General features: G+C 34.9%; 1 protein-coding gene across 1 annotated transcript in view; it reads left to right on the top strand.

The window, feature by feature from the left end:
* plcb1 (phospholipase C beta 1) overlaps nt 1-24026 on the top strand; it is a 58709-nt gene extending 34683 nt beyond the window's left edge. The window contains 11 exon segments of the mRNA XM_062059313.1: nt 688-792; nt 2746-2858; nt 2996-3146; nt 5986-6039; nt 6111-6340; nt 6342-6491; nt 12276-12352; nt 12424-12513; nt 16757-16814; nt 16877-16963; nt 21261-24026. Coding sequence (XP_061915297.1) covers nt 688-792; nt 2746-2858; nt 2996-3146; nt 5986-6039; nt 6111-6340; nt 6342-6491; nt 12276-12352; nt 12424-12513; nt 16757-16814; nt 16877-16963; nt 21261-21413 — 1268 coding nt within the window. The 3' untranslated portion in view covers nt 21414-24026.
* Nucleotides 24027-27388: the final 3362 nt, after the last annotated feature.

Raw genomic sequence — 27388 nt, forward strand, 5'->3', positions numbered from 1 at the left:
ATGAAGTAAATAAGAGGTTAAAAGAAGGTAAATAAAAGGTAAAAAATAGAAGGTAAAAAGGGTGATTAAAAGGTAAAATAGTTCAATACAAGGTAAACAAAGGTAAATAAAATAAGTTAAACAGAAGGTAAAAAATAGGTTAAAAAGGGGATATAGTTCATAAAACAAGGTAAAAGATGGTCAAAGAAGGTAAATAAAAGGTAAAAAGAGGATAAAAGAAGGTACATAGAAGGTAAATAAAGGTAAATAAATGGTACAAACGGTAAATAAAAGGTAAAAGAAGTTAGAAAGTAAACAAAGGTAAACAAAATAAGTTAAACAGAAGGTAAAAAATAGGTTAAACAAGGAACATAGTTCGTAAAATCAGGTAAAAGATGGTCAAAGAAGGTAAATAACAGATGCATAGAAGGTAAAAAAGAGGATAAAAGAAGGTACATAGAAGGTAAATAGAAGGTAAAAACAGTAAATAAAAGGTTAAAGAAGTTAGATTGAAGGTAAATAAAATAAGTTAAACAGAGGGTAAAAAATAAGTTAAAAAAGGAATATAGATGGTAAAATAAGGTCAAATATGGTCAAAGAAGGTAAATAACAGATAAATAGAAGGTAAAAGAAGGTAAGACACGTGTGTGAGGTCCTCTAACATCATTGTTGAACAAACAAAAGACTTGATGATGTGTTCCTGTCCAGGGTATCGCTACATCGGCCTGAGGAATGAGAAGAATCAGTCTCTGATTCTGCCGGCCGTATTTGTCTACATTGAAGTCAAAGACTACGTCCCTGACACCTTTGCAGGTAAACACAAAACAAAATAGCACGTTTTTACCTTCTCAATTAAAGTAAACTGCTTGAAATTAGATTGAGATATAAGCAAGTTATGATTTATTTTCAATATACAACGCATTGTATTGCTTTGCCTTAAAAAAGATAGTGGCCCCCACTAAGATGGCCGCCACGTAGGCACGTTGTTACCTTGGCTGCTACTGCTATCTGACAATGTATTTATATTTATGGTACTAGCATACTTGGCTAGCCCTTGAAGAACTAAGGAGGCTCTAAAAGTGTTTGGTGAAACTTGTCAAAGTAAACATTCACAGTCATCTAAGGGGTGGTGCTGGGTTAGCGGTAGCGTTCTCAGGCTAACGTTATGAGATTAAGTTAGCATGTACAGTTTTGTTGCTAGTTTGGTAGCAGCTATAAGCTTATTGGCTAGTCCTTTACCGTTGGTAACCCTATTTTGATGGTTTAGGACAGTGGTCCCCAACCAACGGTTGGTACCAGGCCGCGCAAGAAAGTAAAAAAAAAAAAAATATATATATATATATGTTTTTTTTAATTTTTATTAAATCGACATAAAAAACACAATATAACTTGGTACTTGGCATATGCTAACTGCATGCTACATTTTTTGCTAATTTTGCAACAGTTTACCCCAGAGGCAAATAACTTGGTACTTGACATACGCTAACTGTTAGCATGGTAACATTAGCATGCTAACTTTTTCTTTTTGTTTTCAAATTTTACATCAGTTTACCCCAGAGTCAAAAACTTAGTATTTCATATATGCTAAGTTTTAGCATTTTTTTGGCAAATTTTTCAACAGTTAACCCTAGTCATATAACTTGATATTTCACTTATGTTAACTGATAGCATTTTTTTTGGTAATTTTGCATGTTTACCCCAAAGTCATATAACTTGGTACTTGACATATGCTAACTGTCAGCATGCTAACTTTTTTTTTGCTAATTTTGCAACAGTTTACCCTAGAGTCATATAACTTAGTACTTGACGTATGCTAACTGTTAGCATGATAACATTAGCGTGCAAACTTATTTTTTAATTTTGCAACAGTTTACCCTAGAGTCATATCACTTGGTACTTGACATATATTAACCGTTAGCATGCTAACTTTTTTTCGGGTTAATTTTGCAACAGTTTACTTCAGAGTCGTGTAACTTGGTACTTGACATATATTAACCTTTTTTTGTGCTGATTTTGCAACAGTTAACCCCAGAGTTAAAAACGTAGTATTTCATAAATGCTAACTTTTAGCATGATAACATTAGCATGCTAACTTCTTTTTAAATGTTGCAACTGTTTACCTCAGAGTCATATAACTTGGTATTTCACATATGCTAGCTGCATTGACATATATTAACCGTTAGAATGCTAACTTTTTTTGTGCTAATTTTGCAACAGTTTACCCCAGAGTTAAAAACTTAGTATTTCATATATGCTAAGTTTTAGTATGCAAACTTTTTTTGGGCTAATTTTGCAACAGTTAACCGTAGAGTCATATAACTTGGTACTTGACATATGCTAACTGTCAGCATGCTAACTTTTTTTTGCTAATTTTGCAAGTTTACCCTAGAGTCGTATAACTTAGTACTTGACGTATGCTAACTGTTAGCATGATAACATTAGCATGCTAACTTATTTTTTAATTTTGCAACAGTTTACTTCAGAGTCGTATAACTTGGTACTTTACATATATTAACCGTTAGCATGCTAACTTTTTTTTTTGGTACTAATTTTGCAAAAGTTTACCCCAGAGTCAAAAAATTAGTATTTCATATATGCTAACTTTTAGCATGATAACATTAGCATGCTAACTTTATTTTGTCTAATTTTGCAACAGTTAACTTCAGAGTTGTAAAACTAGGTACTTGACATATGCCAACTGTTAGCATGATAACATTAGCATGCTGCAATATACAGAAATGGAATGTTGCTTTCCTTTCTGCGTAGATGTGATCGAGGCTCTGTCCAACCCCATTCGATACGTCAACCTGCTGGAGCAGCGGTCCAAACAGTTGGCGGCTCTGACGCTGGAGGACGGCGAGGACGACGCACAGACCGAGGTCGCCAGAAAGTAGAAATATGTCGTTGTTAGTTTGTGCCACGATCCGATCCCTCTGATTAAATCTGGAATCGTCGAACAGTCGCTAATTACCAAGAAGTCTCGGAGGAAACATCTCTGCTTCTTTCCTGCGTTTAGGACGAAGCCGACAGCGGCGTAGAGCGCAAGAACGATCCCAAGTCGGCGTTGGTGGAGAATGGACTCAGCCCCGCCCCTGGCCCCACCGGCCACACCCCCCTCGCTGCAACGCCCAAACGCTCTGCGGCCAATCAGCAAGCAGCGAGCACAGGTAGCGGTGACACAGACTTTGGCTGCGTCTCGATCGGCACACTTGAGTACTTCAACTTAGTGTTTTGTACTGTAAAAGGACACAGTATTCTTTAACATGGTCTTTGCTTTTACTTATTTATGATTATTATTAGACTCCCGAAGGGCTCCATGTCAGGTTCAAACACTGATGACATCTATTAAACAAGACAAGAAGCAAGGAATTAAGCAGAGACAGAATTAAATTTGGCTCAATTGAGGAGAGACGTCTGGACTGTACTCTTTGCACAGTCTCACCACGCTCTGGCGAAAGATTGTACGCCTCCTCTTTTATTTGGACTTTCCCTGATTACATGGCAACAGCTGTTTCTAAGGGACGGGGGTGGTAAACAGCCATTGCCTGTTACAGAACAATTAAAAGAAAAGAGTCGTAAAACAGTTAAAAGAAAAGGTGCCTTGAGAGGAGTCAGGCCCTGCTTCCTCTCTGCTTTGTAGGTCTCGGGTCAAGACAATATCTTTCTGTTGATTACAATACAACAAAGAAACAGAACACCTTCATGTTGCTTCCCATCCTACACAGTGGAGTTTTACAAGCCTTCTTCTTGGTAGGATCAAAGACAGCTTTTGTCTGCTCGCCGGGAACTCATTGAAACACAAAGTTTTGTGAAAACTTAGATACAATTATTCTGACACCCCACATACACACTCAGTATGTTTACATGCACTAAAAACTCATCTTCATCTACTAGGAACATCATGAGGTGCCATAAAATATCCTTAAACCTGAGCGTTTTTATTTTTATGAAAATTCTTGGTTTTAATAACCAGAATGAGTTTTAATAATCATACAGCCTGTCATTATTCACTTAAATATGATGATAAATATGTCAAGTTACTTCATAGTGTAAAGTAGAGATGATCAACAAGATAATGGTAATCATAATAAAACATTTTTATTATCTGGGCTTAACACCTGAATAATTATATTAATGTATTATTATGATGCATCTACTTATCCCCAGTAGATGCACTAATAATAAACAATAATAATAATGTGTTATTGTGATTATTATTAGTGCATTGTTATGATTATTATTAGTGCTTTATTATGATTACGCTCAGTAGATGCACTACAAATAATTTTAATAATAATATATTATTATGATTATTATTATTATTATCAGTGTATATTTTACTTAATAATAATAATAGTTATTATTATTATCAGTGTATCTACTGGGTGTAATCAAACGAATGCACTAATAATTTTAATATTAATACATTATAATCATAATAATATTATTACAATTATTTCTAGTGCATCTACTGGGTATAATCATACGAATGCACTAATAATAATCATATTAATAAATTATAATCATAATAATATTATTACAATTATTTCTAGTGCATGTACTGGGTGTAATCATACTAATGCACTAATAATAATCATATTAATAAATTATAATCATAATAATACATTATTATGATTATTATTAGTGTATATACTGGGCCAAATCATAATAATGCACAAATAATAATCCTAATAATTTATTATTAGGATTATTATTAGTGCATTTATAATAATAATGTATTAATGTGAATATGATTATTATTAGTGCATCTCTTGGGTGTAATCATTATAATGCACTAATAATAATCATAATAGTAAATTATTATGATTATTATTAGTGCATTCATAATAACAATATATCATTAAGATTGTTATTAGTTAACCTACTGGGCGTTATCATAATAATTTGCTAATAATGATCATAATAATAAATTCATATTATGATTATTATTATTGAATTAATAATAGTAATATATATTATTATGAATATGATTATTAGTAGTGCATCTCCTGGGTGCAATCATTATAATGCAGTAATAATAATCATAATAGTAAATTATTATGATTATTATTAGTGCATTTATAATAACAATATATCATTAAGATTGTTATTAGTGAACCTACTGGGATTTATCATAATTATAATAATGTAATATTATGAATAATATTAGTGTATATACTGGGCGTAATCATAATAATGTGCTAATAATGATCATAATAATAAATTAATATTATTATTATTGAATTAATAATAATAATATATTATTATGAATATGATTATTAGTAGTGCATCTCCTGGGTGTAATCATTATAATGCAGTAATAATAATCATAACAGTACATTATTATGATTATTATTAGTGCATTTATAGTAATAATATATCCTTAAGATTGTTATTAGTGAACCTACTGGGCATAATGATAATAATGTATTATTATGAATAATATTAGTGTATCTACTGGGCGTAATCATAATAATGTGCTAATAATAATCATAATAATAAATTAATATTATTATTTTATTATTATGAATTATTTAATGATTATAAATTAAGGGTTGGACACCAAACGGCTCGATCAACATGATTGTAGATTTAAACCGATTATTGCAGTGTATTATTTCGAACGATAATAATGAGACTTTTTCCAAAACAGGTTACAAAAGCTCCTTCTGGTTGATTGGAGATGACCTAAAAACATCTTTTACAAAAAAAAATATTTTTATTTAAAAAATATTAATAATTTTGAATTGTTATCATTTTTATTATATCGATTTTTTAAAATGATGAATCAATTTAAGAATCGCGATTCGTATGTGAATCGATTTTTTTGGTGCACCCTCACACTAAATACTGTATTGGTTGCACAACATCACGTCTTGTCAGAGCGTCTTCCTGCCGGAAAATGTTGCTCGAATTGACTAGTGAGCCAGCGCCCTCTGCTGGAGTCATAGCTACTTTCTACTTTCGTGTTCCCCATGACGTTCCTTCTTCTCTCCTCCACTTCAGATGCAGCCAAGCCGGCGACGAAGACGGAGGATTTGGTTTTGAGTGTTTTGACAGGTCGGTGCACAATCCTGCGGGGTTCACGTTGCGTAAGGTTGTCTCACTCGCTGCTCTCCAACGCCGCACAGACGTGCCGGCGTGCTCGCTGGCCGGCCTGCAGCAGTCCAAAGTCTACCAGAAGGAGCAGAGGCGGCAGTTCAAGGAGCTGAAGGAGCTGGTGAGGAAGCACCAGAAGAAGACCTCGGAGCTGCTGAGGGACGTCAACACCAAGTACAAGAAGACGTCCCGGCAGCGCAGCAAGAGCAGGTCGGTCACGCCCTCTTCCGCTCCTCACTTATCCCTACCAGGTCTCAGCACTTTGCTTTGTTGGCCACAGGGCGGCGGCGTCCGAGGGCGAGCGTGACGAGCGCCTCCAGACGCTGAGAGGGGAGCAGCAGCAGCAGCTGGTGGCGCTGAGGCAGGAACAGTACTACAGCCAGAAGTACCTGCAGAGGGAGCACATCAAGACGGTGACGCCATGTTTCTGCTCGCATTTGTTGCCACTTGATTGAGGAGCTCTGTGGTGATCTGTCTAAGGCCCCGTTTACACTTAGCCCGGATAAGGTTATCCAGGGTAAATCCCACCAAACCTTATCCATTCTTAAATTTCAAGTTTCCAATTTCAAATTTCAAGTTTTCCAAGTTCTTAAAGGCCTACTGAAATGATTTTTTTTTATTTAAACGGGAATAGCAGATCCATTCTATGTGTCATACTTGATCATTTCGCGATATTGCCATATTTTTGCTGAAAGGATTTAGTAGAGAAAATCGACGATAAAGTTTGCAACTTTTGCCCGCTGATAAAAAAAAGCCTTGCCTGTACCGGAAGTAGCGTGACGTCACAGGAGCTAGTATTCCTCACAATTCCCCGTTGTTTACAATGGAGCGAGAGAGATTCGGACCGAGAAAGTGACGATTACCCCATTAATTTGAGCGAGGATGAAAGATTCGTAGATGAGGAACGTTACAGTGAAGGACTTGAGAGGCAGTGATGGACGTATAATTTTTCGCTCTGACCGTAACTTAGGTACAAGCTGGCTCATTGGATTCCACACTCTCCTTTTTCTATTGTAGATCACAGATTTGTATTTTAAACCACCTCGGATACTATATCCTCTTGAAAATGAGAGTCGAGCACGCGAAATTGACATTTAAAGTGACTTTTATCTCCAAGACAATACATCGGTGACACACTTAGCTACTGAGCTAACGTGCTAGCATCGTTCTCAAATGAAGATAGAAACAAAATAAATAAACCCCTGACTGGAAGGATAGACAGAAGATCAACAATAGTATTAAACCATGTACATGTAACTACACGGTTAAAAATTCTCAGCCTGGTAAGGCTTAACAATGCTGTTGCTAACGACGGTAAGGCTAATTTAGCAACTTAGCAACCGGAACTCACAGAACTATGTACTCTCTCCTTTTTCTATTGTGTATCACAGATTTGTATTTTAAACCACCTCGGACACTATATCCTCTTGAAAATGAGAGTCGAGCACGCGAAATTGACATATAAAGTGACTTTTATCTCCAAGACAATACATCGGTGACACACTTAGCTACTGAGCTAACGTGCTAGCATCGTTCTCAAATGAAGATAGAAACAAAATAAATAAACCCCTGACTGGAAGGATAGACAGAAGAGCAAAGATACTTTTAAACCATGTACATGTAACAGTTAAAAATTCTCAGCCTGGTAAGGCTTAACAATGCTGTTGCTAACGACGGTAAGGCTAATTTAGCAACTTAGCAACCGGAACTCACAGAACTATGTACTCTCTCCTTTTTCTATTGTGTATCACAGATTTGTATTTTAAACCACCTCGGATACTATATCCTCTTGAAAATGAGAGTCGAGCACGCGAAATGGACATTTAAAGTGACTTTTATCTCCAAGACAATACATCGGTGACACACTTAGCTTCTGAGCTAACGTGCTAGCATCGTTCTCAAATGAAGATAGAAACAAAATAAATAAACCCCTGACTGGAAGGATAGACAGAAGAGCAAAGATACTATTAAACCATGTACATGTAACAGTTAAAAATTCTCAGCCTGGTAAGGCTTAACAATGCTGTTGCTAACGACGGTAAGGCTAATTTAGCAACTTAGCAACCGGAACTCACAGAACTATGTACTCTCTCCTTTTTCTATTGTGTATCACAGATTTGTATTTTAAACCACCTCAGATACTATATCCTCTTGAAAATGAGAGTCGAGAACGCAAAATGGACATTCACAGTGACTTTTATCTCCAAGACAATACATCGGTGACACACTTAGCTACTGAGCTAACGTGCTAGCATCGTTCTCAAATGAAGATAGAAACAAAATAAATAAACCCCTGACTGGAAGGATAGACAGAAGATCAACAATACTATTAAACCATGTACATGTAACTACACGGTTAAAAATTCTCAGCCTGGTAAGGCTTAACAATGCTGTTGCTAACGACGGTAAGGCTAATTTAGCAACTTAGCAACCGGAACTCACAGAACTATGTACTCTCTCCTTTCTGGTCAGGACCCTCCTCACTCTTTTGCCTTCACCTTCATTGTCCATTCCTTTTTGGTGACTTCATATAATCTGGACCTAGACGTTGAGTCTGCGACATACATGGCGGACAATAACTGATACAGTCTGCTTTGCCAGTCCAAAAGCATTCGCCATTTTCTTTAGTCTTCCCTCGACGGCCAGGTCATACAAAGCACATGCTACATTTTTAATTACATCCACAGGAGCCCGCATTGTCGTTGTCTCTCCTTCGACCAATGGACAACATTTTTCGGTAAGTAGAATCACAGCTGACCTGGACGTTCGAAAGTTCTCTTGCCGTCTGAGAAGTGTTGTGTCCCAAATAGCTGCAATCGCTTACTCTTAAGGTATTGATGTGTGATTTCCACAAGTCTGTACATGTAGAAGAAGGAGAAACACGGGCATGTCTGGATGACTCACCTCCAAATTTCCAGTGGTTAGCTCCGAGTTACGAAATCGCTTTATTATGAAGCTGGCTGTGGCGTGTTCTTTCTGACGTCACTTCCTGTGTGGGCGCGTTCTTTCTGGCGTCACTTCCTATCCGAACTCAGTTTGTAAACGATCAATGAGTCCATACAAAGCTAAGAGCCAGAGATTCAAGAAATACACGGCGCACTTACCCGTGTAAAAAACTGTCCAAGGAGGGGGACCTTAAACGATAGTTTAGTGTGGCTGAAACGGGGCTTAGGCTAAATAATTATTTGTTTAAGCGGTTATCCGGCTTAGTGTAGACATAGCCTAAACCTGGGGGGTCCAGACTTTTTCACTCAGGACTGCGCACTGACAAATGAAAGAATGCGGTGGCCATTTTGATAATTTTTCATTTTCAAAAGTAGGGCTCCCCACAATTTTGGTGACTGTTAAAGGTCCCAGGGACCCAAAAGGGTCTGAGTCATTAAAGTGTTAAAAATAAGTCATTTATATACGTATATATATATATGTATTATGTTTTACTTTCAACACCGAAATATCCATAGATCAACTTTCGATCTATCTGTTGCCATATAGTTTTCCATTTTTTGTATGTTTTTTTCAAAGAAAACCTTGTTTTTTAAAAGCCAAAACACAAAAATATGCAAAACTTTCCCCAGAAGATATTTCTAAATGGAATATTTGATGTGAAGTAATTGAAGCCTTAAATAGGTCAACAAGTCACAACAACATTGCGTTAGATTTTTTTGAACAATGACAGTTTGAAAAAGAAAAAAATCACAGTAAAGGTCTCGGGGATCCAAAAGGGTCTCAATCATTAATGTGTTAAAAATAAGTCTTGGACTCGAGTCTGACTCGAGTCCAAGTCATGTGACTCGAGTCCACACCTCTGGTATATATATATATATATATATATATATATATATATATATATATAGGGCTGCAACTAACGATTAATTTGATAATCGATTAATCTGTCGTTTATTACTTTGATTAATCGGATAAAAGAGACAAACTACATTTCTATACTTTCCAGTATTTTATTGAAAAAAAATAGCATACTGGCACCATAATTATTTTGATTATTGTTTCTCAGCTGTTTGTACATGTTGCAGTTTATAAATAAAGGTTCATAAAAAAATATATATTAAAAAATTGCCTCTGCGCATGCGCATAGCATAGATCCAATGAATCGATGACTAAATTTATCGCCAACTATTTTTATAATCGATTTTAATCGATTAGTTGTTGCAGCCCTAATATATATATATATATATATATATATATATATATATATATATATATATATATATATATATATATATATATATATATATATATATATTAGGGCTGCAACAACTAAAAAATAAAATAATATATATATATATATATATATATATATATATATTATTTTATTTTATTTTTTTCACTGTCAACACCTATAGATCAACTTTAAATCTATCCGTTGTCATAGTGTTTTCATATTTTGTATGCCTTTTTTTTTTTTTCAAAGAAAACCCGTTTTTTTAAAAAGCTAAAACACAAAATATGCAAAATTTTCCCCAAAATATTTTTCAAAATGGAATATTTGATGTGAAGTAATTGAAGCCTTAAATAGGTCAATAATGCATAACAACATTGTGTTTTATTTTTTTTAACAATGACAGTTTGAAAAATAAAAAAATCACACTAAAGGTCCCGGGGACCCAAAAGCGTCTCAGTCATTAAAGTGTTAAAAATAAGTCATATATATATATATATATATATATATATATATATATATATATATATATATATATATATATATATATATATATATATATATACATATATATATATATATATATATATATATATATATATATATATATATATATATATATATATATATATATATATATATATTTATTTTTTATTTTTTTAACTTTTGATGAACTTTAGATCTATCCATTGCAATAAAAAATGTCATAGATTTTTTTTCTTCACTTTCAACACCTAAATATCTATAGATCAACTGTTAGAAGTTTTTTTTTCATATTTTGTATGTTTTATGCTTTTTTTTTTTCCCAAAGAAAACCAGATTTTTTTAAAAGCTAAAATACAAAATATGCAAAATTTCCCCCAAAATATTTTTCAAAATGGAATATTTGATGTGCAGTAATTGAAGCCTTAAATAGGTCAATAATGCATAACAACATTGTGTTTTATTTCTTTTAACAATGACAGTTTGAAAAATAAAAAAATCACACTAAAGGTCCCGGGGACCCAAAAGCGTCTCAGTCATTAAAGTGTTAAAAATAAGTCATATATATATATATATATATATATATATATATATATATATATATATATATATATATATATATATATATATATATATATATATATTTATTTTTTATTTTTTTAACTTTTGATGAACTTTAAATCTATCCATTGCAATAAAAAATGTCATAGATTTTTTTCTTCACTTTCAACACCTAAATATCTATAAATCAATTGTTAGAATTTTTTTTTTCATATTTTGTATGTTTTATGCTTTTTTTTTTTCCCAAAGAAAACCAGATTTTTTTAAAAGCTAAAATACAAAATATGCAAAATTTCCCCCAAAATATTTTTCAAAATGGAATATTTGATGTGCAGTAATTGAAGCCTTAAATAGGTCAATAATGCATAACAACATTGTGTTTTATTTCTTTTAACAATGACAGTTTGAAAAATAAAAAAATCACACTAAAGGTACCAGGGACCCAAAAGGGTCTCAGTCATTAAACTTAAAAAAATAAGTCATAAATATACTTTTTTTTTTTACTTTCAACGCTTAAATATCTATAGATAAGATGACAGTTTTCTCAACATCAACAATTATTTGAGTCTATTTCACAGTTTTTAGTTTTTAATGTTTGTACGTTTTTTGAAACAGTCTATTTTATCTGTTGACAGAGAGTCAGTCAACAAAATTGTGTCGTTTTCTTTTCCAATGACAAATAAAATATTCTGTTATCTCTTCTATTCAATTTAGCCTACAAAACTAAACAATTTTTGCCAATTTATTCTTTTTTAGTACAACCCATTTATCATTTATTTATTTTAATTTTTTTCATCAAAATGAGAAAGTCGGGATTAATGGCTCAGTTTTGCAGCGGGCAGCTTCTCAAAGCGCTGTTTGAAGCCTGATACTGATAAAGCCTGATACTGATAAAGCACCGTCCCACTTCACTGATGTATTGTTGGAAAAAAGTCAACTTTTCACTTTCAAAGGACAACATTTGTGTGTTTGCCAGCTGACGGAGCGACTGAGCTCTCTGGCCGAGGAGAACCACGGCACGCAGATGAAGAAACTCAAAGACATCTGCTGCAAGTAAGTCAAACATCTGTCAAGGTGACCGTCCTTTGTTGTCTCGCTGTGACCACGACCACCATGCGACTCAGGGAGAAGAAGGAGCTGAAGAGGCAGATGGATCGAAGGAGAACGGAGAAGATCAACCTGGCCAAGACCAAGGAGAAACATCTGGCAGAAGAGTAAGATGCTGCTCCTAATGAAATGACCTTCATGTGTCAAGTAGCAAGTTATATGACTATGAAGCATACACATGCAAAATTAGCTAAAAACATTAGCATGTGTCAAGTACCAAGTTATATGACTATGAAGTGTACGCATGTAAAATTTGCTATAAAAAAGTTAGCATGTGTCAAGTACCAAGTCGTAAGACTATGAAGCGTACGCATGTAAAATTAGCTGAAAACGTTAGCATGTGTCAAGTACCAAGTTATATGATTATGAAGCGTACGCATGTAAAATTAGCTAAAAACATTAGCATGTGTCAAGTACCAAGTTGTATGACTATGAAGCGTACGCATGTAAAATTAGCTGAAAACGTTAGCATGTGTCAAGTACCAAGTTATATGATTATGAAGCGTACGCATGTAAAATTAGCTAAAAACGTTAGCATGTGTCAAGTACCAAGTTGTATGACTATGAAGCGTACGCATGTAAAATTTGCTGAAAACGTTAGCATGTGTCAAGTACCAAGTTGTATGACTATGAAGCGTACACATGTAAAATTTGCTATAAAAAAGTTAGCATGTGTCAAGTACCAAGTCGTAAGACTATGAAGCGTACGCATGTAAAATTAGCTGAAAACGTTAGCATGTGTCAAGTACCAAGTTATATGATTATGAAGCGTACGCATGTAAAATTAGCTAAAAACATTAGCATGTGTCAAGTACCAAGTTGTATGACTATGAAACGTACGCATGTAAAATTAGCTGAAAACGTTAGCATGTGTCAAGTACCAAGTTATATGACTATGAAGCGTACGCATGTAAAATTAGCTAAAAACATTAGCATGTGTCAAGTACCAAGTTGTATGACTATGAAGCGTACGCATGTAAAATTTGCTGAAAACGTTAGCATGTGTCAAGTACCAAGTTATATGATTATGAAGCGTACGCATGTAAAATTAGCTAAAAACATTAGCAGGTGTCAAGTACCAAGTTGTATGACTATGAAGCGTACGCATGTAAAATTTGCTAAAAACGTTAGCATGTGTCAAGTACCAAGTTGTATGACTATGAAGCATACGCATATAAAATTAGCTTAAAATGTTAGTGTCACGTGGGGGTCGCATATTTGTCCGGCAACACAGATGCATCGGCGCATGCGTCGAGCTCATAGAGCGATACCCTGTGTCGGTGCGCGTACCGCTTTTAGAAAGTCACGTGACCGATCATGAGCTGCTTCGGTCACGTGACCGATACGCGAACTGTATCGCACTGACGCCTCCTCTGTGCCCCGCGAGCAACTTTCCCTCTAAGGTGCGCGCCTGCGCAATTGCACACTGCTCAAGCGTCCTGTGCGCACAGCAAATATATGCCGCGCACCAAATCAAACCCATCTGAATTCTAAACAAAATAAACACATTTATTCTGTGTAATTTTGAAATGCAACTTTGAGTGACAGTGACAACAAGCGGCCCTAACGGTGTTCGTCAACAACACGCATACCACTAAACCACTGGTGCGTTTATGGCCACACAAAAAGTCGGACAACTCAAACACCACACAAAGTTACACTATGACTCCTCAGTCATACGTGTGCTTATTTTTCTGTCATTTATTATTAATGTTAATTTATTGATATTAATCATGGAATACTGTTACTAGAGAAAGATTACAGGAATGACGGCGTGGCGAAGTTGGTAGAGTGGCCGTGCCAGCAATCGGAGGGTTGCTGGTTGCTAGGGTTCAATCCCCACCTTCTACCATCCTAGTCACGATACATGTTCACATTGTTTATTGACTGTATCTAAAAAAGATACAAATATATTTTTATTTAAATGAAGATATGAAATAATCCTAAATGAAATACAATGACTTGGTTTATATTATTGTATATACTAGGTCTGGGGTCGGCAACGCGCGGCTCTAGAGTGGCTCTCTGAAGCTTTTTAAAAAATGTATGAAAAATGGAAAAAGATGAGGGGGAAAAAAAATATTTTTTGTTTTCATATGGTTTCTGTAGGAAGACAAACATGACACAAACATCCCTAATTGTTATAAAGCACACTGTTTGTATTAAACATGCTTCACTGATTCGAGTATTTGGCAAGCGCCGTTTTGTCCTACTAATTCTGGCGGTCCTTGAACTCACCTTAGTTGGTTTACATGTATAACTTTCTCCGACTTTCTAGGACGTGTTTTTATGCCACTTCTTTTTCTGTCTCATTTTGTCCACCAAACTTTTAACGTTGTGCGTGAATGCACAAAGGTGAGTTTTGTTGATGTTATTGACTTGTGTGGAGTGCGAATCAGACATATTTGGTCACTGCATGACTGCAAGCTAATCGATGCTAACATGCTATTTAGGCTAGCTATATGTATATATTGCATCATTATGCCTCATGTGTAGCTATATTTGAGCTCATTTAGTTTCCTTTAAGTCATCTCAATTCAATGTATATCTCATGACACACTATTTGTATGTAATATGGCTTTTAATTTGTTGCGGCTCCAGACAAATTTGTTTTTGTATTTTTGCTCCAATATGGCTCTTTCAACATTTTGGGTTGCCGACCCCTGTACTAGGTCATAAAATCAGTGTCAGTTGAGTCGGTCCATATGGTTGCCTGTAGGGATTTTTAATGTCCAGCAGATGTCAGTATTTAGTGACACAGTATCGACACAGTATCAATACAGTTTTGCAATGTGTCGAAACGCTTCATGACGCCTCATCAACCCATCACTAACGAAAACGTAAAGGTAGGAGATGATTTATTAATTATAAATCGTACAATACAGCAAGACAGAAAACTAACAAAAGAAAAGCGTGCCGAACGCACGGGAAGCTAAGGCTAACACTTAGCACAAGAGTCTGGAACATGAAATACAAAAACGTGACTGTTGCTTACCGCAATCAAGGAGGACAGGACGGGTGAACAGAAAGGCAGGCTTAAATAGTGTCAGTGATGGCAAACAGGTGCGCGTCGGGAACACAAGCGGCAGGTGACAATAATAAGTAACCATGGTGACGAAACAAACTCACAGGTGCACAAGCAATAACAAAAGGAGTCCAAAAATAACAGAAAACACAAAACAAACATGATCCGGACCACGGATCATGACAGTTAGCGTGTGTCAAGTACAAAGTTAAGGGACTCTGATGTGGTCGGTTGTAAAATTGGCTGAAAAAGTTAGCATGTGTCAAATACCAAGTTATACGATTATGAAGCGTACGCTTGTAAAATTAGCTAAAAACATTAGCATGTGTCAAGTACCAAGTCGTATGACTATTATGCGTACGCATGTAAAATTAGCTAAAAAGGTTAGCATGTGTCAAGTACCAAGTTATATGATTATGATGCGTACACATGTAAAATTAGCTAAAAACATTACCATGTGTCACGTACCAAGTTGTATGACTGAAGTGTACGTATTTAAAATTAGCTTAAAATGTTAGCGTGTGTCAAGTACAAAGTTAAGGGACTCTGATGTGGTCGGCTGTAAAATTGGCTGAAAAAGTTAGCATCTGTCAAATACCAAGTTATATGACTATGAAGTGTACGCATGTAAAATTTGCTATAAAAATGTTAGCATGTGTCAAGTACCAAGTTATATGACTATGAAGCGTACACATGTAAAATTAGCTAAAAACTTTAATTTCCAAGTTACATGAGTTTAAGGCGTTCGGCTGCAAAATTGGCTAAAAAGTTTTCGTGCTTGAACATTAATGTTAGCATGCTGACAGTTAGCATATGTCAAATTACAAGCCATATGACTCTGAGGTGTACGGCTATAAAATTGGCTAAAAAAGTTAGCATGCTAGAACACTAATGTTAGCATTGTAACAGTTACAATTTGTCAAGTGCCAATTTATATGACTCTGAAGCGTATGCATGTAAAATTTGTTAAAGAAGTTAGCATGTGTCAAGTACCAAGTTATATGACTATGAAGCGTACGCATGTAAAATTTGCTAAAAACTTTAAGTACTGAGTTATATGAGTTTGAGGCGTTCGTCTGTAAAATTTGTCGAGCACCAAGTCATATGAGTCTGACGAAAAAAGTGAGCGTGCTAATGTTAGTCATCCCGCCTTGAGGCTGAGCCAATCAGTGGCCACGATTGGCCACGTCTGATTGGCTTAAACCGTTAGCATGGTAGAATGCTAACGGTTTGCTTATGTCAAGTTATATTTATTATTCTGCAGCTTTGATAATATTAGATTTGTAAAGACTGTAGTGATTCCTCCTTGTCTTTGACCTGCCCAGAGAGAAGATGGAGATCAACAAGTCGTACGTCAATGAAGTGGTGCACAACATCAAGAGGGTGAGTCCACATCACCACATCACCACATCACAGTGACCTCACCAAGTCTTCTTCTTCTCCAGTTGGAGGAGACTCAGGCCAAGCGTCACGATCACATGGTGGAGCAACACAACCTTCTCATGCAGGAGATACAGGAGCACAGACCAAAGGTAACACACACACACACACACACATACACTGCAAGTATTCTGGTAAAGTTGCATTTTTTTTCTCATAGCTTAACTCTTGTACATTTTGTAAAAAAAAATCTGGTCCAATTCTGATTCTTTTTCATTCAAATTCTGTGTTTTTGTTCATTATTTTTTTTCTTTTCTTGCAGAAGTAAAACTTTTGTCTCGTAAAATTGCAAATTTATTCTGTTGAAACTGCAAGTACTTTCTGGTGAAGTTGCATCTTTGTTCTGCTGACATTGAAATATTTTCTTGTAAAATTATGACTTTTTAAAATCTGAAATTAAAACTTTGTTTCTTGTATAATTTCAACATTTTTCCAAAAAAAGTCTGACTTTTCCTCGTATCACGATTTTATTCTCATAAAATGACAAACTTCATCTGGTCAAATTGCAATCATTTCTGGTCAAATTATGATTTTATTTTTTAAATTTCCGTATATTTTGTCTTATTTTTTTTATTCACGCAGATGTAAAATTTTTGTCCAGTAAAATTGCAAATGTATTATGTTAAAACTGTAAGTAATTTCTGGTAAAGTTGCATCTTTTTTTGCGTCTTTGTTCTGCTGACATTGCAATATTTTCTTGTAAAATTATGACTTTTTTAGATCTAAAATTAAAACTTTGTTTCTTGTATAATTTCAACATTTGTCTCTAGTAATTCTGACTTTTCCTCGTATTACGATTTTATTCTCATAAAATTAAAAACTTCATCTGATCAAATTGCAATCGTTTCTGGTAAAATTTGAATTATTTTTCATTAAAATTCCGTATGTTATCATAAAAAAAAAATTTTTAATCTTGCAGAAATGAAACTTTTGTCTCGTAAAATTGCAAATTTATTCTGTTAAAACTGCAAGTTGCATCTTTTTTTGCACCTTTGTTCTGCTGACATTGCAATATTTTCTTGTGAAATTATGACTTTTTAAAATCTGGAATCCAAACTTTTTCTTGTATAATTTCAACATTTTTTTCTGAAAATTTGGACTTTTCCTCGTATTACGATTGTTTTCTCATAAAACGACACATTTCATCTGGTCAAATTCAGATTTTTTTCATTAAAATTACGTTTTTTATCATAAACATTTTTTTTTAATCTTTCAGAAATAAAACTTTTGTCTTGTAAAATTGCAAATTCATTCCATTAAAACTGCAAGTAATTTCTCATAAAGTTGCTTTTTTTTTTTCAGATTACATTTTTTATAATTCTTGTAAATGTTGAACTTTTTTCTCATATTCTGACTTTGTTCTGCTGACATTGCAATATTTTCTTGGGAAATTATGACTTTTTAAAATCTGAAATTAAAACTTTATTTCTTGTATAATTTCAACATTTTTCTCTGAAAATTCTGACTTTTCATCGTATTACGATTTTATTCTCATAAAATGACAAATTTAATCTGGTCAAATTGCTATGTTTCATGTAAAATTATGATTTTTTTTTTACATTTCCGTATTTTTTGTCATATTTTTTTTCTTTTTTCTCACAGAAGTAAAATTTTTGTCCAATAAAATTCAGTAAATTCCTACTTTTCCTTGTATTACGATTTTATTCTCATAAAATGACAAACTTAATCTGGTCAAATTGCGATCGTTTCTGGTCAAATTCAGATAATTTTTCAAACTGCAAGTTACATCTTTTTTTGCATCTTTGTTCTGCTGACACTGCAATATTTTCTTGTGAAATTATTACTTTTTAAAATCTGGAATCCAAACTTTTTCTTGTATAATTTCAACATTTTTTTCTGAAAATTCTGACCTTTCCTCGTATTACGATTTTATTCTCATAAAATGACAAATTTCATCCGGTCAAATTCAGATTTTTTTCATAAAAATTCCGTATTTTATCATAAACATTTTTTTTAAATCTTGCAGAAATAGTTTATCTCAGCCTTCATATGACCCTTCTGTTCCACTGAATTTCTCTTCTGTTTTCCATCCTTTTCTTTTTTAAATGACACAGTTAGTCATATGAAGCCCTCTGGTTATCTCTAATCTTCCATACATTTCTAAAATATTAGAGAAGGTTGTCTACAGTCAATTGTTGCCCTTCTTAGAGGATAATGGTATCACTGAGTTGTTCCAGTCCGGTTTTAAAGCCCTCCACAGCACAGAGCCAGCGCTTCTAAAAGTTTTTAACGATATCCTCCTGTCAACTGATTCTGGTAAATATGTTGTCCTGGTGCTTTTAGATCTGTCTGCTGCTTTCGACACCGTCGACCACGCCACCTTAATCACTCGTCTTGAGAACTGTGTGGGCATTAAGGGCGCCGCCCTCAACTGGTTCCGGTCATACTTAACCGACAGGAGTTTTTGTGTAAAAATAGACAGTTTTATGTCTTCCACAGCTCCTTTACCACATGGGGTTCCCCAGGGCTCAATTCTTGCCCCAATCTTATTTGCGCTTTACCTTCTCCCCCTTGGTTCTATTTTTAGGAAGTACGATATTGCATTTCATTTTTATGCCGATGATTGCCAGATTTATTTTCCCATGGCACAAAATAACACGGTTCAACGTCTTATTGACTGCCTGCACGACATCAAAGCCTGGCTTTCAGCTAACTTCCTGAGCCTAAATGAAGACAAAACAGAAGTTATGTTGTTCGGCCCAAGTCGCTCCCCCTCCCTCAACGTTGACCTCGGCACTCTGACCCCATATCTCAGCGACTGTGTCACAAACCTGGGGGTAAAGTTCGACTCAGATTTTAAATTCGAAAAACAAATCAGCAGCGTCGTACAAAAAAGCTCTTATCAATTACGCCAAATAGCGAAAGTGAAACCGCTTCTATCAGGACATGATCTGGAGAAATTAATCCACGCCTTTATCTCGACTCGTTTAGACTACTGCAATGCCCTGTATGTAGGCATTAGCCAGGCCTCCCTCGCCCGCCTGCAGCTCGTGCAGAACTCTGCTGCTCGTCTGCTAACACAGACCCGCAGACGTGAGCACATCACCCCTATATTAGCGTCCCTTCACTGGCTCCCTGTGCGTTACAGAATCAATTTTAAACTCCTTTTATTTGTTTTTAAATGTCTAAACAACCTCGCGCCAACATATGTCTCTCCGACCTCCTTCAGCCTTACTGCCCCACCCGATCCCTAAGATCAGCCGATCAGCTGCTACTGACGGTCCCGGTCAAAAGGCTGAAGCTTAGAGGTGACAGAGCTTTCGCCGCTGCTGCTCCCAAGCTCTGGAACGACCTACCTCTGAGTGTTAGACAAGCCTCCTCTCTTCCTGTTTTTAAATCTCTCTTAAAAACATACTTTTATTCCATGGCTTTTAACACTGAGTGATATCCATCCTGCAATGGCGCCCCATAATACACCTGCTGTGAACCTGTTTTTATGTTTTTATATTTTATTTATTTATTTTTTATGGTGTTCTGTTTGTGTTGTGTTGTGTTTGCTCGGTTCTCGTATTATTTTTAACCTGCCCATTGTACAGCACTTTGGCTACCCCTGTGGTAAATTTTAAATGTGCTTTATAAATAAAGTAGATTTCATTTGATTTGATTTGAAATAAAACTTTTGTCTCGTAAAAATGCAAATGCCATCCAGCCATCCATTTTCTACCGCTTGTCCCTTTTGGGGTCGCGGGGGGTGCTGGAGCCTATCTCAGCTGCATGATGTATTCTGTTAAAACTGCAAGTAATTTCTCACATAGTTGCGGTTTTCTTTTAAGATTAAGTTTTTAATAATTCTTGTAAATGTTGAACTTTTTTCTCATATTCTGACTTTGTTCTGCTGACATTGCAATATTTTCTTGTCAAATTATGACTTTTTAAAATCTAAAATTAAAACTTTGTTTCTTGTATAATTTCAACATTTTTCTCAGAAAACTCTGACTTTTCGTCATATTACGATTTTATTCTCATAAAATGACAAAAGTCCCAAAAAATCTGGAATTTATTACAATTTTACAAGATTATATTAGTCAAAATGTTTATTTGCAGAAGTAAAGAAGTAAATGTTAATATTTTTGTCATATTAAGGCTTTACGATGGTTTCTTTTTTTTTTTTAAACGTTTAACTTTTTACTTTGTCCTTGAAACACTGCAATATTTTAATGTAAAATTATTACTTTTTTCTTTCCTAAAATTCTTCAATAAAAAGGAAATATGGAAAAAGTTTTATTTTGGTGAAGTGCGAGGATGCAGACAATGTCATCAGTCAAAGTCAGAGACCGCAATGCGTTTGTTTACCAATTGGAATATTTTCTACCAAGTAATCTGATTACTCCCGCCAGTAATCGAGTTCGTCCTCCTCCCCCCTCGCAGCTGCAGGCCGCCATCGAGGCCGAGTTTGAGGAGAAGTTCCAGCGTTTGCCGGGCGAGATCGAAGACTTCCTGCGGGACGGGAGGTCGGAGGCCAGAAGTGGGAGCAAGTCTCGGCCGTCGACCCCGACCGACGCCTTGTCCGAGGATGACTGAGGAAGGAAGTGCTGCGACAGGAAGTTACACAGGAAGTAGACACAGCAACAGGAAGTTACACAGGAAGTAGACATCGCAACAGGAAGTTACACGGGAAGTAGACACTGCAACAGGAAGTTGCACAGAAAGTAGAAACTGCGACAGGAAGTAAACACTGAAACAGCAAGTTACACAGAAAGTAAACACTGAACCAGGAAGTTACACAGGAAGTAAACACTGAAACAGGAAGTAAACACTGCAACGGGAAGTTACACAGGAAGTAAACACTGAAACAGGAAGTAAACACTGCAACGGGAAGTTACGCAGGAAGTAAACACTGAAACAGAAATTTACGCAGGAAGTAAACACTGAAACGGGAAGTTACACAGGAAGTAGTGACTGCAACAGGAAGTAGACGCTGCTACTGATGAGTTGAGACTGTTATCGATGAAGAACGGAACATGTTAGGTTTTTATCAAGCATGCACTCTGACGTACCGCAACATTTATTACGTTCATCCGCTCGTTTGACTTCTAATCTAACCATTCTCATGTAGCATGCTAGCCAACGTTAGCTGCTGATATTAGCCCGTTTTTGTTGTCTTATTACTAGAACTTTCTTGCATATTGAACTTTTCAGCCTTCCTACTTCCAAACAATATTTCATTTTCTCTGCACTAAAAGCCTACAAAATGGAACTTTGACATGGAGGGTCAAATGGGACAAAATTAAATAAATAAATCAGTCTTTAAACGATTAAATGTGTTATTAATGAACTATTAGTGAAATTAATTACATTAATGTGTCATTAATTTATTTAGTGTAAAAGTACATTTCATTATTTCAACAACTAATATTGAATTTATTCAAATTATTTCATATTTAATTTATTTAATATCAATTAGTTAAATACTTTTTTAAATTTAATTATCTTTTTCCTGATTTCATTGTTTTACAGGTTAATTATTTATTTCATGATTTAATGGTGTATTTAATTATTTGATAAAGGTGTGTGTCAGTGGGCGGGTCCTAATGCCTGATTGGTTACCCTGCACTTCCACTTGTGACCAGAGGAGGAGTGCTGGTCGATAACTTGGTGGGGAAGTGCGGAAATAACTCCCGACAACTGTAATAAATGTTTAACCCAGTTAAATGTTATCGTCTAAATCTAAATGTTGAATTTTAAATATAAATGTTTACTTAATATAAACGTTCAACATTAATCTCAACATTAAATCTAAATGTAGTATCTAAATCAAAAGGTACAATTTTAAATCCAGTTCCAGAATAAATAATTAGCTACATTTTATCATCTAAATCTAAATGTCATATTTAAATCTAAATGTTACATTTCAAATCTAAATGTTCACTTAATATAAATGTTCAGCACTACATCTAATCGAAATGTAACATTTTAAAACAGGTTAAATGATCAATAATTAAATGATTGAATAAAAATAATTATTGAAGAATACATTCATGAAGCGCTGACATAAATGCTCATGAAATGATTAAATAAAATTAATGAAATAATAAAATCAATAATTAATAATAGTATTAAATGTACTTTTCAATTAATTACATTTTGGACACATTTATGCATTTAATTCCAAGTATGATTAACTAACGACACATTTAAGTAATTATCAGAAAATGTTATATCTAAATCGAAATGTACAATTTTAAATCCAGTTAAAGGATCAATAACTACATGATTACATCCAAAAAATGTAAATAAAGAATACATTTATGACATACATTTTCATTAAATAATTTAATATTTATAATTAATGAAATAATTAAATCAATGATAAATGAAATAAATAATTAAATGTACTTTTCCATTAAATACATTTTGGAAACATTTATGCATTTAAGTACAATTATGACTAATTACCGACACATTGAAGTCTTTATTGAAAGCTGTATTTAATTTTGTCCCATGAGAGGATCCATACTTGGAGCACGGTTGCTATGGAGAACTCAGTGTTGCCTCTTCGTTAACGATCATTTCATCAAGAGAGTTCCATGTTGGAAATCACTGCCCACAGTTTAAAGAGGTCCTATCCTACATGGACAAGAGGAGAAGAATGCAGATTTCACCTTCTTTAAACTGGACGCATTTACTGAGATAAACGTGGCTTTTTAACGACTTCCCTAATGCATGGAGTGACTTTAACGATGCACTTTTATGTGGTTTTCTTTACTTTCCAACAAGGTTTTTCAAAATAATGGTTCTTTCGACTGTTAGCCTCACGATTAAACGTGGTTTTGACTTCCAAAAAACTGCTGTCGGGACTTCCAAACAAACGACGGGAGTCGTCTCACTGGTAGCAGCCGGAAGGGTCTCTCTCTCTGCATGGTGTGTTTGCGCAAAGCAGTTATTCCACTTTTTTGTAAGGAAAAGAGCTCTTTGTATGTCGTGACCTGAGCTGCGTTCAGCAAGCAAGTTTTGCAGGGAACTTTTTCAATCCAGCTGACGTGTTTTGAAGCTGTCGTGACCTGTGGGGACATATTCACCGCTCACGTCCAGGTAACGTCATTGAAAAGACCATTTGTCCACTGCACTGAGCATGCTTTTGTTCTGTGGAAGACCACTCAGAGCACTATTAAAATGTTTGGATTGGGAAAAAAAGGGTTTCCGTTTTCCTTCGATTTCATATTGTGAAATTACAATTTTTAATTATTGACATTTTTTTTGTAAATGTCAGTCAATCAATACTATTTATATAGCCCTTAATCACAAATGTCTCAAAGGGCCTCACCAACTCACGATATCAACTGATCTCAATATTGAATCTAAATCTAAATGCCATCCATCCATCCATTTTCTACCGCTTGTCCCTTTTTTGGGGGTCGCGGGGGTGCTGTAGCCTATCTCGTCTGCATTCGGGCGGAAGGCGGGGTACACCCTGGACAAGTCGCCACCTCATCGCAGGGCCAACACAGATAGACAGACAACATTCACACTCAAATTCACACACTAGGGACCATTTAGTGTTGCCAATCAACCTATCCCCAGGTGCACGTCTTTGGAGGTGGGAGGAAGCCGGAGTACCCGGAGGGAACCCACGCAGTCACGGGGAGAACATGCAAACTCCACACAGAAAGATCCCGAACCCGGGATTGAACTCAGGACTACTCAGGACCTTCATATTGTGAGGCACATGCACTAACCCCTGTTCCACCGTGCTGCCCTATATATATATATACCGTATATATATATATATATATGTATATACACATATGTATATATATATATATATACACATATATATATACACACATATATATATATACATATATACTGTATATATATATATACATATACACATATATATACACATACGGTATATATATATACAAACATATATATATACACATATATATATATATGGACGGTATAGCTCGGTTGGTAGAGCGGCCGTGCTAGCAACTTGAGGGTTGCAGGTTCGATCCCCGCTTCCGCCATCCTAGTCACTGCCGTTGTGTCCTTGGGCAAGACACTTTACCCACCTGCTCCCAGTGCCACCCACACTGGTTTAAATGTAACTTAGATATTGGGTTTCACAATGTAAAGCGCTTTGAGTCACTTGAGAAAAAGCGCTATATAAATGTAATTCACTTCACTTCACTTCACTATATATATATATATATATATATATATATACACACATATATACACATATACACTACCGTTCAAAAGTTTGGGGTCACCCAAACAATTTTGTGGAATAGCCTTCATTTCTAAGAACAAGAATAGACTGTCGAGTTTCAGATGAAAGTTCTCTTTTTCTGGCCATTTTGAGCGTTTAGTTGACCCCACAAATGTGATGCTCCAGAAACTCAATCTGCTCAAAGGAAGGTCAGTTTTGTAGCTTCTGTAACGAGCTAAACTGTTTTCAGATGTGTGAACATGATTGCACAAGGGTTTTCTAATCATCAATTAGCCTTCTGAGCCAATGAGCAAACACATTGTACCATTAGAACACTGGAGTGATAGTTGCTGGAAATGGGCCTCTATACACCTATGTAGATATTGCACCAAAAACCAGACATTTGCTGCTAAAATAGTCATTTACCACATTAGCAATGTATAGAGTGTATTTCTTTAAAGTTAAGACTAGTTTAAAGTTATCTTCATTGAAAAGTACAGTGCTTTTCCTTCAAAAATAAGGACATTTCAATGTGACCCCAAACTTTTGAACGGTAGTGTATATATATATATATATATATATATATATATATATATATATATATATATATATATATATATATATATATATATATATATATATATATACACACACACATAGGGCTGCAACTAACGAGTAATTTGATAATCGATTAATCTGTCGTTTATTACTTTGATTAATCGATTAATAATCGGATAAAAGAGACAAATTACATTTCTATACTTTCCAGTATTTTATTGAAAAAAAATAGCATACTGGCACCATAATTATTTAGATTATTGTTTCTCAGCTGTTTGTACATGTTGCAGTTTATAAATAAAGGTTTATAAAAAAAATATATAAAAAAATTGCCTCTGCGCATGCGCATAGTATAGATCCAATGAATCGATGACTAAATTTATCGCCAACTATTTTTCTAATCGATTTTAATCGATTAGTTGTTGCAGCCCTAATATATATATATATATATATATATATATATATATATATATATATATATATATATATATATATATATATATATATATATATATATATATATATATATACTAGGGCTGCAACTAACGATTAATTTGATAATCGATTAATCTGTTGATTATTACTTCGATTAATCGATTAATAATCGGATAAAAGGGACAAACTACATTTCTATTTCCAGTATTTTATTGGAAAAAAACAGCATACTGGCACCATACTTATTTTGATAATTGTTTTTCAGCTGTTTGTACATGTTGCAGTTTATAAATAAAGGTTTATTAAAAAAAACAATTTCTTTTAAAAATAAAACACTTATTTGCCTCTGCGCATGCGCATAGCATAGATCCAACAAATCGATGACTAAATTAATCGCCAACTATTTTTATAATCGATTTTAATCTATTTAATCGATTAGTTGTTGCAGCCCTAATATATATATATATATATATATATATATATATATATATATATATATATATATATATATATATATATATATATATATATACTCACACACACATACAGTCGTGGTCAAAAGTTTACATACACTTGTAAAGAACATAATGTCATGGCTGTCTTGAGTTTCCAATCATTTCTACAACTCTTATTTTTTTGTGATAGAGTGATTGGAGCACAAACATTCCTTTACCACTTTTGACGTGTGTTTGGGGTCGTTGTCCTGTTGGAACACCCAACTGCGTCCAAGACCCAACCTCCAGTCTGATGAATTTAGCTTGTCCTGAAGAATTTGGAGGTAATCCTCCTCCAAACATATTGCTGGGTATTGTGGCCAAACAGCTCAATTTAGTTTCATCTGACATCACATGGAGAAAGATAAGACCTTCTGGAGGAAAGTTCTGTGGTCAGAAGAAACAAAAATGGAGCTGTTTGGCCACAATACCCAGCAATATGTTTGGAGGAGAAAAGGTGAGGCCTTTAATCCCAGGAACACCAAGCCTACCGTCAAGCATGGTGGTGGTAGTATTATGCTCTGGGCCTGTTTTGCTGCCAATGGAACTGGTGCTTTACACAGAGTAAATGGGACAATGAAAAAGGAGGATTACCTCCAAATTCTTCAGGACAAGCTACAATCATCAGTTGGGTGTTCCAACAGGACAATGACCCCAAACACACGTCAAAAGTGGTAAAGAAATGGCTAAATCAGGCTAGAATTAAGGTTTTAGAATGGCCTTCCCAAAGGGTGGACAATGCTGAAGAAACAAGTCCATGTCAGAAAACCAACACATTTAGCTGAACTGCACCAATTTTGTCAAGAGGAGTGGTCAAAAATTCAAGCAGAAGCTTGTGGATGGCTACCAAAAGT

The sequence above is a fragment of the Entelurus aequoreus genome, linkage group LG09 (genome assembly GCF_033978785.1).
Source record: "Entelurus aequoreus isolate RoL-2023_Sb linkage group LG09, RoL_Eaeq_v1.1, whole genome shotgun sequence".
NCBI lineage: Eukaryota > Metazoa > Chordata > Actinopteri > Syngnathiformes > Syngnathidae > Entelurus > Entelurus aequoreus.